At 43.9% G+C, this 14,708-nt stretch overlaps 1 protein-coding gene across 3 annotated transcripts in view; it reads right to left on the bottom strand.

The window, feature by feature from the left end:
* Window positions 1–7,603: 7,603 nt before the first annotated feature.
* Window positions 7,604–14,708, bottom strand: part of WAC (WW domain containing adaptor with coiled-coil) — an 84,563-nt gene continuing 77,458 nt past the window's right edge. For all 3 annotated transcript variants that reach the window (XM_082619969.1, XM_082619967.1, XM_082619968.1), the window contains 3 exons: window positions 13,680–13,866; window positions 12,340–12,467; window positions 7,604–10,757 (listed from right to left, as the gene is read on the bottom strand). In XM_082619969.1, coding sequence (XP_082476095.1) covers window positions 10,688–10,757; window positions 12,340–12,467; window positions 13,680–13,866 — 385 coding nt within the window. In that variant the 3' untranslated portion in view covers window positions 7,604–10,687. The remainder of the gene's footprint in view (window positions 10,758–12,339; window positions 12,468–13,679; window positions 13,867–14,708) is intronic.

The raw sequence follows: 14,708 nt of genomic DNA, 5'->3' as shown, positions 1-14,708 counted from the left end.
TCATCTCTCATTTAATTGTCACAATCACCCTTCAAAGTAGGTCACAAAATCCCCTTGTTACCCGCGAGGAAGATCACACTCCCCGGAGCTGGTTCTCACAAGGTCTCGGAGCTAGAAATCCACAGGGCTGAGATGTGAACTCAGGTCTATCTGAATTCCTTTGCACTGATTGTCCTGGCTGACCATTCGGTGTTCCCAGAGGAGATTAATCGCATCTCGCCCTGGGCTGTAAACCTAGCAAGTAATGAAAGCCAGGTACCCAGGTGCCAGCTGACTCTCAGCTTGTCCCTAATGTCCTCTCGGGGTGCGGCCGCCTTATTTTCTTCATCTTCCAGCCCAGACCCTACCGAGAACAGAGATCCCAGCCCTGAACTACATTGTGAGTTTCCTGCAAGCCGGGGCTTCGTGCCCCTGATCAGTGTTCATGGCTGTTGAACTAGACCTTGATCTCCTTGCCCACGATCTAGTCGTTTTTCCCAGTTCATCCAGGGCCCCACCCCCAAGGACCACTGCTGCTACCATCCCCTGGCTGGCGTCTTCCTGTGTAAATGAATCACTGTCCACTTTGGGCTACTGTCCCCCTGGACTCCTGACCTGCCCATCCACCTGCCGGCGCTCTCATCAAATGGCCCACTTCCCCGTCTCCTGTTTCCACCTAGCCCGGTTTGTTCCTCCTCCAATCCAGTCGCCAGCACGGCGGTCCTGGCACATCTGACACTCGAGCCCACTCGCATGATGACAGTGGGTGGTGAGTAGAACCCCGCCAGCCACAGCCTTTGGAGTTTTCCGGGTGGACAGAGGAGGGTAGGCGGACGGCTTCCTGCAACAGCACAGCATGTCCTTCCTGCAGGTTCTGTGCTGCTCAGACGACTTCCTCCTGGGTTCCTTCCCTCTGTCCCAGGCGCTGCCCTAGACTGCTCATCTCCACATGGACAACTAAGTGTTTTGTCCATAAGGACATCAGAAAAGTGCCCTCGAGGATGTTTTCCAGCTCTGAAAACTCCAACTCTATGATTTAAACACCAAACAGTAAACCTACAGCCAAAGAAATAGCCAAAAACAACCAAGGAACTGCTGTGCCCAAGGCAGGCATCTCATAGGATGCAAATCTGAGCTACTCTCATGGGCACTGCTTACTATCCCGACAGCTCCAGAGCCAACAGATCCAATGCGACGGTGAGCGTTCAGATGAAGGAGGAGAGAACTTAGCAGAGGGTGGGATTGCTTCCAGTTAAGGGGCAGGGGGTTTACGCATTCAACAGACCTTTATTAAGCACTTACGTGCCAGGCCCTATTCTAGTCTAGGCGCTGGGGACGCTGCCGGAAACAAACGAGACACATACAGGCCCTGCCTTTGTGGGGTTTACGCCTCAAGTGGTGGGAGAGAAGCCACAAGTACATAACGACTAAACCTCATGAGGACGTGCAGTCCTGCTCTGAACACGAGGCTGATGTCCACCTCCCTAACCTGAAGAGGAGTCCACTGTCCGCCCAACACACAGGTAGCTCTGGAAAACAGGTGGGCTAGAGCAGAGGCAGCGAGGTTTTCAGGAGGATAAAGCCAACAGGGACCCGATGTTGGGGAGGAATGAGTGACCACAGCCGCAGGGCACGGCTCGTGCCTTGTGTCGGGCACATGCTAAGGACTTTCCGAGCATCGTCAACGTTTGTCCCGTGCAGCAGGTCCTACACACGATCAGCGACATCGAGCCTCCTTGAGTCTATGGCAAGTCAGCTTTGAAGGGCAGAGAGCCTGGATTTGACTTCAGTGGGTCAGACTCGGAGACGGTGCTGACTCAATATCCCCGCAAAAGAAGGGTGTTCATTAAAATAAGGTCTCCGCCGTTCCCCCCTTCCAGTCTCTTCAGGGTCTGCTCGCAGTTCTAGCAACTTCTCTGAAAGCGTCACCATCCTCCTCTCCCGCCCCAGCCCTAAAGTGTCTGGGGGACCTTCCTGCGGGTTCGGATGATCTGCCTGAAGGCAGCCCAACACCGCCACCTAGTGTCACCAGCGGGAGGGCCCAGCCCGCCCGGTGCTGAGATCTGCGGGTCCTGATGCCGCTTCAAACCCTTTTCTTTTCCTGACTGCAAAAGAAGATGCTTATTGTAAAACGTTCAAGTATGCTTGTAGAGAATGATTCTAAAAGCCAATTTACACAGTGGAAAGCCAAAGCAGCCCTGATTTGACCTCCATATGGATGTTTCTCTAATTGTCCTTAGCTCCCAAACTCCACCCAATGGTATCTGTTCTTGTGATGCAGTGTTATTGGTTATGTGAGGTGCTGTCCTTATCCGTGGGAGAGTCGCGCTGGCGTGTGGAGGGTGAATGCTACAGTGTCTACAACTGACTTCCAGAGGGTCTGGGGGGAAGGGAGGGAACGGGGCTACGACAGTGTTAGTGACCGATTCCGGATGGTAGCACACAGGTGTCCGTTGGACGGTTCTCTTCACGTCTCATAGGTCGGACATTTTGCAAAATAAAAAGTCACAAGCATCACTGGGACAGGCGAGGAGAGAGGGCAAGCATGTTCCCAATGTCAATATCCAGATTCAGGAATGGGGACCGTGTGTGTCCTTGCGTGGGACTCCTCGGGCCTGTGTGTTGCTTACGGGCAAATCGGACCCTGGGGGACTGGATTCCAGCCAACAGCCTCAAGGGCAGCTTCGCACCTTCTTAGACATCAGTGGCTTTCCCTGCTTGGTAAGCTCGATGGAGCCAACCAAACAAAATATGGTTAACCCTGCACGGCATTAGACAGAAGATGATGGACATGACTGACTGACTGGAAGCAGAGAGGATGCAGGGAGAGGGTCTCCTGCTGGCCTGCAGCGCAGGCGCTGGCTTGAGTTGGCTCATCTTTTTTTTTTTTTAAAGATCTATTATTTATTTATATTTGGCTGCGCTGGGTCTTAGTTGCAGCACGCAGGGTCTTCATGGAGGCACACGGGCTTCTCTCCAGCTGTGGCGTGCCGGTTTTCCCTCCTCTAGTTGTGGCGCGTGGGCTCTGTAGTTTGCGGCATGCAGGCTCTCTTGTTGAGGCGCGTGAGCTCAGCAGTTGTGGCGCGCGGGCTTAGTTGACCCGCGGCATGTGGGATCCTAGTTCCCTGACCGGGGATCGAACCCGCTTCCCCCGCATTGGAAGGCAGATTCTTTACCACTGGGCCACCAGGGAAGTCTCAGACTTGACTGTCTCTTGAGCTCAGTTTCTCTCTCTCCCGGTTGGTACACAGGTGCCGCTCCATCCCCTCTCAATGCTGGACACAGTTTTCCTTGTAGATGCTCACTTTTTTTTTCTTGATCAGCTGACATTCCTTTTCTATTTCTACACTAAAGCAGGAGAGGAGTCAGAAACAAAGTGGAAAATAACAATAGTTGAAGGTACTCAGGGAAGGGCCCCGAAGGGTAGGCTGACCCCTTCTCCGGTGGGGTTTAGGGCAGAGGACACAGCGCATGTGGGAGAGGAGAATCCTCCAGGCTCCTGACGGGACCACGTGAGCCAGAGGTTGCGTCACCCCTGAAGTTAATCGTGCCCGTCACCCAAACATTCTTGCTGTGGAAAACCCCGAGCTAATGTAAAGTGTTAAAAAAGTGTGGCACGCTGAGGGGGGACACAGAGGCAGGAAGAGGGCCCTTTGCAAGCGAGCTTCATGCCCGGATCCCCATCCTTTCCCTCCAGGCCTGTGGCGCGGTTCCCCTAACTGAGGTCATGGACGGAGCCCGTGAAAGTGCTAAATAACAGGGCGCAGGGGGCCGGTCCTGGCCGAGAGAGGGTCTGGCGAGCGGCCTGCCCGCTGCCTTTCCTTCTAGTCGTGTCCGGGGCAGGAGAGACTGGCCCGGGGACTTGTCCACGTTTTTATTAACTAGACATTTGGTAGGGCGATAATGCTAGTCAGAGATGCAGAAGTGTGCTGATGAATACTTAACAACAGGCCCGGGGGGTGGGGTAAAGCCTGGTTTGAGGGTTAGTCCATTTCCATGGTGTCCATATCACCACCGTGGCCAATTTCGAGCTGCCAACGTGCAGTCATTAAACAGAGTTGGGAATAAACGCACACAGTTGCAGAGCCAGCGCCCTTGAGCTTGGCTTCCTCGCATCACTGAAAACCACAGTAGTATTTCCCAAGGAGTCTTGGAAGTAACAGAGGTGATAAAGGCGTCTTTCTGTTCACGAGGTTCCCGGGACAGCTTCCCGTGTCGTGCCGCCGAGCCTCACGTGACGTGGAGCTTGACATGCTGCCTCGTTCCCCCTCCTCAGGGCTCAGCCCGAAGGTCACGTCTTAGGCGAGGCTTTTCCAGGCTCCTTGATAAACCCCTCACCTCCCTCCCTTGTGGGTCTCTAATTTATTACCATGTTTTGTTTTCTTCACAGCAACTATTTCTGTTTTAGGCATTTTGTATTGAGTTCTGAATTTTTTGTGCGTTTACGTTTTCAAATTGTTTGATTGTTTTGCCTCGGCTGGAGCAAGCGCTTGACCTGCCCATACAGAGCATCTTCCTATTGATCAGCCTCCTGTTTTCTCCCTGCTAAGAAGCCAATGACTGCACTTGGATCTCCTCCCATTTCCTTATCCCAACCTTGCCACGCTTTCCTACATCATGAGCCTCGTGCCCCGTCTTCTGGGGTCGCAGGTCTAGGTTGCTTCCACGTCACCAATGGTGCTTTCACCACCTTCTCCCTTCACCTCTTGGTTAGATTTTGTCAGTGATTGCTTTCTTCAAGGTCTCTGACCCTTTTATGTTTGGGAGTGTCTGCTGTCGTTATATTTGAACAACTTACTAACTGTAACGTTTGGGTCACAATACAGTTTCTCAGACATCTGTTAGGACTTCACAGACGGTGCTGCATCAAGTCCTGCCAGGAAGCATTGCTGAAACTGGCACACTTTCGTCCCTTGTTCTGCTCGAGCTGGTTATTTGCTTGCTTGCTCTTAGGTCCATTTTCCTCCCGTTTCTTCCCAGCTCAGGGCTGCAGAGCACGTGCCGGGCTCTCTTGCCGTCCTGCTTCTGGGTAAGCTCTGCCGAACTGGGCCGAAGCAGAGGTGGGGAGGTGGGCCTTCTCCCTCTCTGCGCAGCTGGCATCTTCCTCAGTGGGCTCGCCTTTGCCTTGGACCCGGCTCCCTGGGTGGGAGCTGCCCCGTTGTTCCCTCCAGTCAGGCCTGCCTTGGTTTTACCCCCCGCCAGCTTCAATTTCCCTCCTTTGGAAACACCCAGGGTGACTTCTACCTTCTGGCTGGGCCCTAAGTCAGGGGTGACTGGATGTGCTAAACTCCACCAAAATTTTCTGTCCGCTTTTCTCTCCAGCCGTCACCTTTCACAGATTACAGGACAGGTTTGTACTTTTTTCATTGTTTTGAGGTTTCTGGAGGAATATTTTGGCTCTTCAAATACTTTTGTTTTGTTAAGCATTGGGGGATATTTCACCAGCTATCTTATGCTGTAATTCCATCATCAGTATTTTACATAATATCTTTGCAACCCTTGTGCTTGTCAAACAGGTAGAGAGAGATGGAGCCTGAGATTCTGCATTGGCATTTCAAAAATTAGAGCCTCTCCAACCATGGAACTATCTTCTGCTTATCACTTTTAACAGTTTTAGCTCAAAAAGATGGTAAAATGTCAAGGTATCAGAATGGAAAAAAAAAGTGAAATTTAAGGGAGTGGCCTGTTGATATTTCACAATGACTCTGTTCAAGCTCTCCTCTTTAATCATGAATTATTTTTTAAATAAAAAAGTTTGAATGCATTACATTTAAATATTAAATACAAATTTGAGCAATCCTACAAAGCAAATAGTTAAAATGTTTACTTCACTCATTCATGCAAAAATATTGGAGCATACACTAGGTGCTGATTTTTCTAGGTGATGGGAATACATAATACAGTAAAGAAACAAACATTATTGTCCTTGCATTCTGCCTTTTTCTTCCAAGGTAATAACCCTGGGACTACCTCAACAGGATGAGAAAACTTGAGGCCACAACACACCCGCATAGACTGGTCAAACTGGGCAATTAAACAGTAGGCACACACAAAAAAGAAAAAGACACCTGTTTATGAAGTGCACCGTCGCAAAAGCAGGGAATTCTCACACCCCAGCTGTTCTCCTCTAGGGTGGATGTAATAAAGATGCTCCTCCGTCAGTGACACATCTCAGAGCATAGTATGTGTTTTCTGCCTAAAACACCCGTCCTGAAAGAAGGATCTGGTTGGATGTCAAGGCGTCATCTGAACCGAAGACATGGGCCTAGCAAACCTTCCCTCCCTGTGAATCCTGGACCCAGTCTCCAACCCCCCTCTTCTGCTGGTCCATCTCCCCAGGCTTCTCCCATCAGAAGTAGCATCTTGCTTCTCAGTGGCTTAATCTTAAAATGTGTTCAAGTTGACTAACCTTGCCTGAGAGAGAGAGAGAGGAGAGAGAGGGAGAGAGAGGGAGTGAGCGAGCACACATTTCACAATGCTAGCAATTAAAATGGGTTTGGAGTTCGGTTTTGGTAACCAATTGTCGTTTCTTAAAAGGAAAACAAAACTAGCTGCTGTTCCGTGCCCATCTCCCAAGGTGAGAGGACCAAAATTACAACTTGAAAAGCTCCGTAATCTTTGTCAATCAATCCTCTTAAATTGATTCTGTCCATAGCCCTTTAACACTCGTAATTCATTCAGTAACTATCTTCTGAAGAATACCAGCGCGCAGGCATAGAGAGTGGTGCTCTGATTTGGATGGGAGGTCGGGGAAGGCCTCTGAGAAGAGACTGAACGGGCAGCCAGCTAGCTGTGCAGGCCTCTGGGAACAGGGCTTTCCAGGCAAGAGAACGGAGGACCCTGGGGGACTGACTGCAGCGAGCAAGGGAGGAACCAGACGTGAGACAGCGCTGACGTTCGGGGCTTGAACACAGAAGCCACGGGGGAGCTCTGGGTTTTGTTCTGAGCGTGACGCCACGGAGAGCAGGCTGTGCACGTGTATGCGTGTGCGGACAGGAAGGCAGGAGGCCGTGGCAGCGCCGGGTTCAAAGAGGAGCGAGGGCTGGGCTGGAGGGGCAAACGTGGGCAGCGGCTCTCAGGCCCGAAGCACCTCGGGAAGGCAGAGCACGTGTGGGAACAAAACGTCTGGGTCTTGAGCAACTGGGGGAACCGCGGGGTCGGCCCCTGAAGACGGGGAACAGGGGGAGGATAAAAGTCTTAAGCGCAAGAGCTCCTCTTTTTCTTAAGAGAATTTGCCACGCGTGGTAAGGCCAGTGTTAAACTAACTGGTTGGGAGCTCAAGGAAGAGACCAGGGCTGCAGATAACCTGGGTGAAACCGACCTAAGAGTGGGATTCTGAAAGCCGAGGGCCTGGCCGAGCTCACCTCAGCAGGATGCACTTTGAGGGCACTCCGCAAGCTCGGAATCAGGGGAAATGGGTACAGCAAATCATAACAGGATCTAAAGAATCCCAACTCTAAGCCAAGTTTTTCACTAAAACAGTGCAATTAAGAAATTCTGTGAAACGTGCCTGGAACACAACTATTTAAAAATTTTGTAGTAACCTGGTATTTTAAGTTTTCTTCTTCAAACGCATAAAATTATGCACTCCTTCAAAACAGACTGTTCTGAAATAACTGCACAATGTAGTCAAAACATATTTATTACTTTTCAGTGTCATTTTGTACACTCCAGTACAAATACAAGAATATAGCCGTATTTACAGTATTGAAAAGAAATCCGTATATTCAAACCCCACATCTAAACACAGTAGCTCTAAGTCCTGAACTACAATAGTTCTGGTTTGCAGTGAATTACTTCACGCCCTGCCCCCTCCCCTTTGAAATAATCCCTTGAAGTTAAGGTTGTGTTTAAAGACAACAATAGATTGTTTCTGAAATGGGTTCACAATTCTTCAAAAAATTTTAAGCACCTCCTTTCCAAGATTTTACAACTGTGAAGCAGATACATAAAATCTGGAAGATAAAATCACTCATTTGGGCTATTAAAAGCAGCATAATGTGTTTAAAAAGGGCTGACAGAGTTTTCAGTGTGCTTAAAATCTGGAGATATAGCCCAAGTTTTAAAATTAAAAGTTAGTCAAACTAGTTAAACAGAAAACAAAGGGGAAAAAGGTAGGGAGGCTGGCTCCTCGGGGTAAGACTCTAACAGACCCACCTTCACAAAATACATTTTATTACAACATCAGTTTTTAAGGTTTGAATGTAACACCACTCATGTCCCTTTCAAAACAGAAAAATAAAAACCCTGAGGTTTCCCAGGGGCTATTTGTATTTCTATTCGCAAACTATCTGAACCAAGGTGTCCACCAAAATGAGATACATGCTCAAAGCCATGGCAACAGGAGAACTAGATAAAGAAGATTCTGGGATACTATGCCTATTTTAATAAATATTCCCTGGTTACCTCAAGAAGGTTAGTAGCTGGACACCACGTGTGTATTAAAGTGCAGTATTTAAAGTAATTCACTACAGAATAAGTGAATCAAATATTATAAAAATATTTCCACAAAATTTTTAATTGTTTAAAAATTCACCAGGAAAATTTCAAATTAGGCATCACATATGTGTATGTGAGCAGTTCCTTCAGGGATATAAACATTTTTAAAAGTCAAAATAAGGTGACATAGATCAATAAACAATTGGCAAACCAAGTTCAAAGTTAGCTTAAATCACAAGTTGCCATCTGATTAGGAAACATCTGCCTACTACATCATCTCTCCAGAAAAGATATAGGACTACATCAGTAAGGGTTCTAACTTAACATAGTTCTCCAGAGTTTCATTTACATGCACTAGTCAAGTCCAGCAAATATCAACAATCTCACAGGTATTAACATTTCATGGCGATATAATTTATAACATTTGCTTTTTCTTACATTTTATAAGTATCCTCAAGTTACAATTTAAAAAAAAAATCAGTTTCCAGTATCACTTTAATTCTTAATTACACTGGAACATTTTTGTATTTTAGAAAGTATCATCCATACTATTGCTTAGTTTACCTTTTTTAAATTTATTGAAAAATCTGAGCATTATCTTTCTAAGCCTTAAATATGCTTAAAGCACAAGAGCAATTTGGAATTTTAGCATCCCAGAATGTACTAACAATGTCTAACATCACAAAATAAGCCCTTGGTGCTGGCAGTTCTGAAAGCACATGAATACATCTGCCTCAAGAGGAAAAAAAGTCTCTAAATTGGGTAAGTTAAGATTTTGAAATCAGGAGGTCTTTCAGCATAAAGAAACCCTTGTGATCTGATTTAATACTGGCAGTGTCATGCTAAGGCCATGTGACCAATATTTTAGCAAAGAAAAAAAAAGCCAAGGTAATTTTATAGTAGCAATAGTTTCTTTTTTTATTTTAATATACTTTAGGAAACAATATACAAAGCTGAGCTTTCCCACCATTTTCAGGTAACAGCAGGAAGCTCCAATTACACAAATTTAGCGTTTTGTGATGGCTAAGAACAGCAGTCAGCACCAGACTTGAACAGTTAGCTACAACACAAACATCCTTCAAAATGAAATGTCATTAATAGCAAGACAGGTAAACCAGGGTTTAACAAATGACAACCACTTGGGAAGTGACTTAATCATTCTTGTTGAATTTCATATTTCGTTAAATATTCTTATACACAATTTCCTGTTAATTGCTTTAAACAAAACCTCCCTTAAGGAATTACTTCAATTAAGTATAAATGTTCAACAAGAATAGTTCTGACAAAGAATCCCCAGGTAGTTCAAATTCTAATATGCATTGACCGAAGGTAAAGAAAAATAACAATTTTTGTTTGTTTTAACATGTTTATTATAACAGATACAATTCACATCTGACTAGCTGTTTCCTCTTCCCCCACAACCATGTTCATTGGGCCATTTCCTTATATTTGAGCCATCAATGTACTTTCAGCACACATGCCCAGCAGTACTTTTAAGTCCATTCTTACAGGGTGCAAATGGATTTCAATAATTTACACAAACAAGTGGGTTATGCTCAATCACTGCAATTTTAAGCTACTGTACACAGGAATGAAAAGGTTATAGAAAAGTGCCATAGCAACAGTGCCTTAAGAAAGGAGAAAAAGAGGAGCCTTAAAAAATGGATAAAATCAGATCAAGGATTTCAGAGGGAAATGGAACACACGGGAAATGAAAAACATTTCTCTGCAAAACAAATGGAGAAGCACTGCTCTTGATCAGGTGCAAGTGTGGAAACGGTTGTTTCATGGTATTTTGTACACTGCCCATATGGTTCAAAATTGTATCCTTAGACACAGATCGCCTGGCGCTTGCACTGAATTTTTTGAAAATGCAAGGTTTCTGAATGATAAATTAACCCCCCAAATTTTTCTTTAAAAAAGCTAATTTTGCAGACAGGTTTACATGTAAAAGGCTAGGTATTTAGCCACCTCAGCATCGATTAGTTTTGGATGTCTAAGCTCTGTTACACATGGCTTCCCATGGCTTCACTCTACAAAACATATTTACAACGTGAAGAATACATCTACAAGAAATCTACATTTCAAGGGTTTTACAAATCAGTCTTGTATCTTTCCCCTGAATTGAATCTCACAGACCCCCACCCCTTGTCATTTCCTTTGCCCAGCTTAACGGTCCAAAGTCTACTTAAATGCAGCTCAAAAATGTTAAGACTGGGCAACAGATTTACAGTTCTGTTCTCAACACCATGTGCAATTATTCACATCTTCACACCATGAAGGAATTCTGATTTTTTAGCTTTTCGAGTTCCTTAATTTGTTGTCTCAAAAATAGTATCCTGAAAAATAAAAGAGGGCAATAGAACCCATGTGGTCATTACAAATGTTACAGAAAAACCAGACTTTGAACTATAAAAATAACTTTACAAAGAAAATGAGTAACTACTAGTTAAGATGAAGTAATTTAAAACTGATTAGTCTAGTTAGGACAAAATCACCATTTGAAAATATTACATATATTAAAGTGTCAGGATGACAAAAGTTAGAAGGTTTCCTAGTTTTCTAAAACCCGTTCTCAATAATTAGTTTGAATATAATGACTGACTTAAAAGGTAACTGTTCACTGTATCATCACCAGACACAAAAGGCAGCAGATAACATGAGATAAACTTACACTGCATGTTTTCTGGACCACAATATAATAAGCCTAGAATTAACGAGCGGCAAGAGGCTAATCGTTTCTGAAGAACAATTCTCAACATAAACGCAGGTTCATAAAAATGGAGCAAAGTCCAACTGACATGTATATCTAAAACAAAAACTAAAACACAAATCCCACAGCTAACTCGATTTCCATGAACTCTGTTAACACTGTTCCTCTTCTGACCCCTTTCTTCTGCGAACTATGACGATTACTGCTTTGATATAGCAGGGTATCTGTGTACAGTCAAACATGATACGTGACATGGGACTGATACGATACGTGACTGTTTCAGTAAGCTGCTGTAACGAGCATCGCCTGCCTAGCAAGCCAAAATAAAGTTAAGTTTTATGTACGTTAGAACTACCGTCAGAGCAATCCCAGAGTAGGAAATTCCCAACTGATACTCAACAAGTACCTCCAGACATTTTAGTAGTTGAAAGGTTAGGTAAAAACTCACTTTTCCAAGTTTACTATAAATCCCAACGTGGCATTTATTAAATTTTTGTGATTTCATGACAAGATTAAGCTCTACTTACTGACCCAGCCACTCAATATAGACAGGAGGTGAAGCCACTGAAAGTTAAGCCCTCGATTTTGTAATAGGCATTAAAAAATATATCTATACTATTTATTTAACACGATCTAGAAATCCTACTTGAGTAAGATACTAGATTAAGAAATATGAGACAGAGTTTAAGTGAAAACAATTAAAGAAAGCAGATATATTATCATTAAACTTCCCGGACAACTGAATTCTTAATGTAATTGCCAAGGGAGTCTATTGATGCTGCGAGGACAATGTAAACAATGATTTGAATTTCAAGGGAAAGATGTACCCTCAGCAAGAGAACGCTGCTCTCAACAGAACAGGGGACTCCTGGTAACTGGTTGCTGTCAGCACCCCGCTTTTTAAATAAAACATTACTGGTACCGTATACTGTCATAACGCAAGAAAAAAAGTCTAATAATGAAGCATTTACCATGGGTTAAGAGAAAGAAAATCTAGATGCCACTACCATTCGCCAGGAATGTTATTAAATTATGAAAACACAGTTTACAGTATCATGGAATGTGATATATCAGAGAACTTTAAATTTCAGAAATGAAATTCAACTTACGTTCTTTAGTCCAATTTAAGATCTAATTATTTTAAGATATATAATTTTTAGCATTACCTAAAAAAAACAGAAAAAAATTCATTTCAGTGAAAAGCTTACCTCTGCTCTCGCAAAGTTGCTTGAATTTCACATACTCGGACTAAAGATCTTAAATTTTTTAATTCAGTACAGATTTCTGACATATGAACGCTTCCCATGTTATGGGCTTCCTCTCGCAATCTCGATGCCTATAATTAAAGAAATGAAAATCTCATGAAATATAAGTTATATTCACATACAAAAAATAAAACATTAAATTTGAGTGCAACTTTATACCAAGATTACAGAATAAATCTTTTCCTTTAAATCCACAAAAACGCTCATGAATCTAAGGGGGAAAATGATTTTCTTTTAAAAAACTGTCTCTAATGGTGGAAAGTGTTCATTTTAAGATTTCCCCTTCAGGTTTCCTTGGGAGGATAGTATTTCCCGTCTCACAGTAGTTTAGTGCTAGGATAGAAGGACTCATGATTTGTGGTTAAATAAAGATGCTGGATCAGCCAAAGTAAAGTTCAGGTATTAACACTGATAAAAGGGCCTACTGTATCCCTGTATCAAGAGATACACAATATATTTCCATGAACTTCAAGAACATTTCAGATGGTCAGTCATTTGATAAAAGGGAAAAGCCAATGGCAGTAACTGCAATGTCCTAAGGTCCCTCATCCCAAAGCAAAAGTGTTCCCTAACTCCAGTAGCTAGTCTGGAGGGAGAGTCGTAAGATTAATAAATAGTACAGCTGAACCTTGAACAACAGATCTGAACTGTGCAGGTCCACTTACACGTGGATTTTTTTCAATAAACACCACTGTACTACACGATCCACACTTGTTTGAACCTGAGGGATGACGGACTCCGGATATGGAGGGCTGACTATAAACCATACTCGGATTTTCGACTATGTGGAGGGTCGGCCTCCCAACCCCTGAGGTGTTCAAGGGTCAACTGCACTAACAGGTTCTAAAACTATCAGAGTGGCCGGCTGAGTAGAAAAAGCACAACGGCTTTGAGTCATAACACTGCAGTAACGGGGTGACCCTAGTATAGATCTATTTGGTCTTAAAGGCCTCATTAGTAAAATGGAAAACTCATTATCTGCACTGGTTAGTAGTTTTAGAAAGTGGAGAAAACAAACATAAAGCACTTAGCACAGAGCTAAATGCTGAGCACTTGATAATGGGAGCTATACTGATCATTAAACTATTTTATGTGAAACCGCAAAACGTTACCTCACAAATACCCACATCAAGTATTTTACAAAGTGACCACAGACAATCTAATTAGAAATTACTTGTTTCAAATACAGCTTGAATCCACTGGTCCAGATTGGATTTTCTCACAGTAGAATCAAGCTGCCAGTCATCCAAAGGTTAAGCGTCTGCTGTGACCATGTAACACACCTGCTTCTCTGCATGATCTGCAGGCCATCCTTGGACGTGTTTGATGAGATGTTCACTGAAGTGTGCTGCTAGCGTAGGCGTGAACGCACACGCAGGACGGGCGGATGAAGCCTGTGGTACAACGGCTGCAGTTGATGCATTACTGCTAGACGTGTGATTTGGACCAGGTGACGGGCTTCTCTGGCTGCTACGAGAGGAAACACGATGGACAGTGTAGTATGTTTACAAGTGGTCTCTGGGCGTCCTGGACACTGTCTGTCAATACCGTTCATTCACTTAAAGGTGCACAAATGCCTAACAAATATTTATTATTTTAACATCACATAAAGAGAACTTAAACTGCGAAGTATACTTACATCGTGTATTCCTAATGCGCTTTGGGGAGTTAAAACAGCCCCTTTAACATTAACGTCAGAGTTGAATTTAAAGTATCAGTACTCTCCCAAATGTGACAGCAGAACCTGCTGACTTTGTATACTACAAACACTAACAAGGATGTAACTAAGCAATGGTCACACTTGAACAGGTGTAGATATAAGGCACATTATTCCATCTTAAGTACATGAAGATATGGAGGGGGAAAAAGTACACTGCCTTTGACTGTTTAATATCAGAATAAAGTGCTGAATCAGAGGGTGAAATAATGTGAAGCAAAAAACTTTTAATTGCAAAACAATGCAAGAGTTTAATGGCAAAATAAGACCAAAAAAAGCAACACTCTGAGGTTGCTTATCTTCTTCTTCTAAAACTGTATGGCTTGGGCTAGGATTCGGGGATATAAATAATCACCCAAGTTGATTTCCTACCTGCTTCACATCAGTTATTTCCAAAAACTAAGTCTCCCAAAGGATGAATGAAGCATTTTCACCACTGAGGATATTTATAATTATACTGCAGCCTCTAATGCCAATTTAAAAAAAGAATTTCCCCAAAATGTTCTGAGCAATGGCAACACTGCTGAAGTAGATAGCTTCCCAAAGTGATCATTTTGAAGGGAACAACTGTCATGTGGATGTACATGCTCTGAAA

The sequence above is a fragment of the Mesoplodon mirus genome, assembly GCF_964341445.2.
Source record: "Mesoplodon mirus genome assembly, chromosome: 4".
NCBI lineage: Eukaryota > Metazoa > Chordata > Mammalia > Artiodactyla > Ziphiidae > Mesoplodon > Mesoplodon mirus.
Note: the sequence above shows the minus strand (reverse complement) of the source record. Positions and strands in the feature narration are given on the sequence as shown.